At 42.1% G+C, this 5,584-nt stretch overlaps 1 protein-coding gene across 1 annotated transcript; it reads left to right on the top strand.

Moving 5' to 3' along the window:
- LOC142632610 (uncharacterized) lies at positions 1 to 435 on the top strand. The gene has a single exon (XM_075806985.1). The coding sequence runs from the start codon at positions 1 to 3 to the stop codon at positions 433 to 435; it is 435 nt and encodes a 144-aa protein (XP_075663100.1).
- The last annotated feature ends 5,149 nt before the right edge of the window (positions 436 to 5,584 follow it).

Genomic DNA, 5,584 nt, shown 5'->3' with positions numbered 1-5,584 from the left:
ATGGTCTCAATGGTGCTGGCCACCAACCAAATTTCCTTCACAGATGATGAGCTACCACCAGAAGGTAGAGAGCATACTTTGCCCATGTACATTATGGTAAAGTGTGAAGATATGATTGTCTTCAGAGTACTAATTGACAATGGATTAGTCCTGAATGTGTGCCCGATGTCTACAATAGAGCACCTGAATGAGGATACTTCTCTTATTCGCTCCACCGCCATAATCATTAGAGCCTTCGATGGCCCTCTCCAAGAAGTACAAGCTGAGATTGAATTAGCAATTGGAATTGGCCCTTGGTCATTCATGATCATTTTCCAAGTCATCAAGGTGGATTCCCCATACAATATACTCTTAGGGAGGCCTTGGCTACATGCCACGGGTGTGGTTGCTTCTACCCTTACCGGAGGCTCAACTTCCCCTCCAAGGATCAGATGATCACTATTATGGCTGAAAAGCCCCTAACCATCTTCAAGGAGACTTCTATGCCCTACATTGGTGCTAATGCCTTTTCGGAGGCAACTTTCCATAGTTTCAAGCTAGTCTTCATGATCTCCAAAGCTCCGAAACTTGAGTCGACATGGCCCTCTGCTACTTTAATGGCTGCCAAGGAGATGTTCAAATTGGCTATCAGTTAGGCCAAGGCCTCGGTGCCGTAGGACATGGGAAGGCCTCTTTGATTGAACTCCCAGAAAACAAAGGAGGATTAGGTCTAGGCTACGACCCCTCCAAGGAAGAACTTTTCAAGGCTTCCAGAGAGAAGAAAAGGAAGTGCAATGGCCAAGAGACGTCCATTCCCTACATTAGGATCACTTTTCTGGCTCCGACCAAGGTCATTAGATCAGAAATGGCATAGGAATCATGCGAGGAGGAATCAGATCTAGCTTGTCTCATCCGCCTATGTCTTGAAGAATTCCCAATGAATGCCATCATATCTCCCATGGATGATTTGACTTCTACTATTAGGCCCTGTGTGCTAGGCGAGAAGTAGGCCATTGGACCATCGAGTCCTACTTTGTGGTTATATCGGCTGAGTAAGAAGTATTCCATCATTATGTGGTTGGGTCCTCCAATTGCCCGAAAGGGTTGAAATAGCATATCTAGTTTGTTTTGCATGTTTATTTCCTGTTTTTTGCATTCCTTGTTTGTATTCCCCAATTTGTTTTCCAAAAAAAAAAAAACATTTCCCTTTTATAATTATCAGGCATGAACTTTGTTATCCCCTTATCTATAACTCATTAAGCGTAATATTCAGGAAATTCTTGCATTTATCTCTTTATTTGCTTTCCTATGAATATGTGTGTGCAAATTGTCTTATGTTTTCTTGTATATGTTCTGTTCTATAGGATCTATTCTGATTCCCAAGCGGGTACATTGTCCTATTGCCATAACGAGGATATTGATGACGTGAATGAGATAATAGAGTTGGATCATGATATTGAAGGATTAGAGGGGATTCTGAATTTACCTCATGATATTTTAGAAGCTCTAAACAGTGAGAGCGAAAGGTTCAAGCCCAACATAGAAGAGACAAAAACTGTTAAGAATGCCAACGAAGGCAAAAATGAAAAACACATCAAGATTGGGGTGAACTTTCCTAAAGACTTGAAACATGAGCTTATAGCGCTACTCAAGGAATTCAAAGAGATCTTTGCTTGGTCCTACCAAGATATGCCATGGTTAGATACTGAGATTATTATGCACAGAATTCCAGTTAAACATGAATGCCCCCCAGTGTGGCAAGCCCTTCAAAGGGTGAAATCTGAGATCATTTTGAAGATCAAGGAGGAAGTAGAAAAGCAGTTGAAAGCCGATTTCCTTACCACGATAGCCTACTCAGATTGGGTTGCCAACATTGTTCCCATGCCTAAGAAAGATGGGAAAGTACTCATGTGCATTGATTACAGAGCTTTGAACAGGGCTAGCCCCAAAGATAATTTCCCATTGCCGCATATCAATACACTGATTGATAATACCACTACCAACATGTTCTTCTCCTTCATGGATGGATTCTCAGGTTATAATTAGATCAAAATGGTCAAAGAAGACAAAGCCAAGACAACATTCACCATTCATTGGGGAACCTATGCATATGATGTCATGCCATTCGGCTTAAAGAACGCCGGTGCTACTTACCAGCGAGCCATGGTAACCTTGTTCCATGATATGATGCACAAAGAGATCAAAGTCTATGTGGACGATATGATTGCCAAATCCCACACTTCTAGGGATCATTCGATAGATTTGAGAAAGCTGTTTAAGTGCCGTGTCAAGTACAGATTGAGACTAAACCCTAACAAGTGCGTCTTTGGAGCTAGTTCAAGGAAATTGCTTGGCTTTATAGTCAGCAAAGAGGAATTGAAGTGGACCCAGCAAAAGTCCAAGCTATCTGGGACATGCTGACACCACAAACTGAGAAATAAATTCGCACCTTCTTAGGAAAGGTCAATTACATAACTTATTTCATAGCGCAGTTGGCCGCCACATGTGATCCACTGTTCAAGCTCTTGAAGAAGGATGCTAAGATAGAATGGATAGATGAGTGCCAAGTGGCCTTTGACAAGATCAAGCAGTATTTGTTGAACCCTTCTGTTCTGGTTCCCCCGACACTGGGATATCCGTTGATCCTCTACCTAGTGGTATAAGAAACCTCTATGGGTTGCCTATTAGGCCAACTAACTAAGCCCGATAAAAAAGAAAAGGCAATTTACTACTAAAGCAAGAAGTTCACTAGCTGTGAGATCAACTACATCACCATTGAGAAGACGTGTTGCTCCTTAGTGTGGGCCTCGCACAAATTGTAGTAGTACATGCTTTACTACACCATGCGGCTCATTTCTAGCATGGATCCCATTAAGTACATCTTTGAAAAGCCAGCTCTTACAGGGAAGATCTCCCGTTGGCAAATGTTGCTCTTCGAGTTCGACATTGTGTTTATGACAAGAAAGGCCATCAAGGGCCAGGCCATAGCCCCTTACCTAGCGGACCGGCCGCTGAATGATCTAGAATTTTTAGAATCCCTCTTCCCTAATGAAGATGTCATAGTACTAGAGCCAGAACCAGACAGCGTGGAGCAGTGGCGTTGGAAGCTTTATTTCGATAGAGCTGTCAATTCTACTAGAAATGGAGTGGGAGAAGTCTTAGTTTCCCCCAAGGGCTAGAAAATCCTTGTTTCAGTCAAGCTAAATTTTGAGTGCACCGATAACATCACAAAATATGAAGCGTGTATAGTTTACCAGCAAGTGGTCCTAGAGTTCGGCGCCTATGACTTAAGCGTCTTTGGAGATTCCCCGTTGATCATCTCACAAATTGAAGGAAGATGGCAAGCCCGAGACATAAAGTTGATTCCGTATCAAAAATGTGTCAGCCGCTTGATTCCGAAGTTCCAAAACATCACATTTGCCCTGAGTGCACAACCAGTTTGCAGACGCCCTGGCTAGCATGGTCAAGTTATCAAAAGGGGATGATATGCAGTAATTGCACATAGAAGTTCATGGCGTTCTAGCCCATTGTATGAACATTGAAGAATGCATGAATGTTGAAGTCGAAGCTGACGGAAAGCCATGGTACCATCATATCAAGGCTTATATCAAAATCAATGAATACCCGTCCAGTGCAACAGACAGTGAAAAGAAGTTTATCCGGCATATGGCATGCCAATTTTTCTTGAGTGGAGAAGTCCTGTACAAAATTATCCACGATTCTACCCTACTTCGATGTGTAGATGCCCTCGAGGCTAATTATCTGATAGAAGAGATGCATGAGGGCTTACTCGGAGCATATGCTAGTGGATCCCTGTTGGCCCACAAGATTATGAGAGCTGCTTACTATTGGCTCACCATGGAAAGTGATTACATTAAACATGTGAGGACATGCCATCGTTGCCAAGCCTATCGAGACGGGAAGAGCGCTCCTCCTCAGCCATTGCACTCTTTAGCAGCACTATAACTCTTCTCAGCTTGGGGTATAGATGTCATCAGACCTGTGATTCTGAAAGCTTCGAACAGTCATGAGTACATCTTAATGGCCATTGATTATTTTACAAAGTGGGAGGAAGCCGCTTCATACAAATGTGTCACTCAAGCAGTGGTAGCCCAGTTCCTAAAACATAACATTATTTGCCACTACGGCGTGCTGGGAGAGCTCATTACAAATAATGGGGCGAACCTAATTGGAAAAATGATCCAGCAACTCTACCAACAGTTCAAAATCGAGTATAGAAATTCGGTTCCCTATCGCCCTCAGATGAATGGTGGAGTGGAAGCCGCTAACAAGAACGTAAAGAAAATCTTAGTGAAGATGACATAAACATATAAAGATTGGCATGAGTACTTGCCGTTTGCCTTGTGTGCATATCTCACTTCTATTCGTACTTCCACGGGTGTGACCCCGTATTCATTAGTATATGGCATGGAGGCCGTCCTCCCCGTAGAGGTAGAGATCCCATCTCTCAGGATTTTGTCTCAAACAAAGCTGTCAAAAGCTGAATGGGACCGTTCCCAATATGAACAATTGAACATGATAAATGAAAACCCATGACCGCAATGTGCCATGGACAGTTGTACCAACGCCACGTCAAGCGAGCATTCAACAAGAAAGTTAGACCCAGGGTCTTTGAAGAAGGTGATCTAGTCTTGAAGAAGCGCAACCAGGCCCTGCCTGATCATAGAGGAAAGTTTGGCCCAACTTACAAGGGCCCATATGTGGTAAAAAAAGGCCTTTTCTAGAGGAGCCTTGATTCTAGTTGACATGGACGGGCATGACTTCAATATGCCCACCAATTCTAACGCCGTTATACGGTGCTTTACATGAAGAAGCCTCTTAGTGCACCTCATTTCTATGTTTTTATGTCGACAAAAAAAAAAGAACCAAAAAGAAAAAATATGTAAAAAGGTAGATTGAAAACCCAAAAGGTCGGTTTACGCAAAAGGAGAGCAAAAAGAAAGAGTGTGAGTGAGCCTGCTAGATTGAAAACTCGAAAGGGTAGTCTAGGCAAAAATTAAGGCAATCAAAAGTCAGTTGAACTACGTGATGACTTGAGGTACGTAGGCAACCATATTGGTTTGGTCACATTTTAAAAGAAAAATCAATCAGTTTTGCCTGCTCAAGTTCATAGTCGAGATTAGAAAATTAGATGGATCTAGTATCTAAGACAAGATACGAAGACACCTCCGAGATTGTTCTCTGTCTACAATACTGCCATGACCCAGTGGTTTGCTTAAGATGTCTTGGCTCATGCCAATAGGAAATGTACCTCAATGGGAAAAGGAAAAGATCCGTCTAGAACAGGATGTATACTTGGAAAAAAAAATAAGATATTGATATGCATGGATTTTACATTTATCACTTATTTGTATAATCTTGCATTTTCAAAGCATTTGCTTTCATACATTCTTATATCAAAGCATGAAATCTCATCTCATAAACATATCCTGAATATCATTATAAAAATCTCTCCACCATCTCTCAATTTCTATGAATGCTTAACAGACTAGACTATGCTTTAAGAACTCAAACAAAAAAGAGGAAAGCCTTGCGTGATTGCCTAGCAATTCACGAAAGGCCTTTCCATACATGGTGGGACACT

This window comes from Castanea sativa, chromosome 4, assembly GCF_040712315.1.
Source record: "Castanea sativa cultivar Marrone di Chiusa Pesio chromosome 4, ASM4071231v1".
In the NCBI taxonomy this organism is placed as follows: domain Eukaryota; kingdom Viridiplantae; phylum Streptophyta; class Magnoliopsida; order Fagales; family Fagaceae; genus Castanea; species Castanea sativa.
The sequence above is the reverse complement of the archived record's forward strand: the minus strand, read 5'-3'. Positions and strand labels throughout refer to the sequence as shown.

What these genes read in the sequence shown, in the direction of transcription:
- LOC142632610 (XM_075806985.1), top strand. Translation starts at nt 1, where the DNA reads ATGGTCTCAATGGTGCTGGCCACCAACCAAATTTCCTTCACAGATGAT.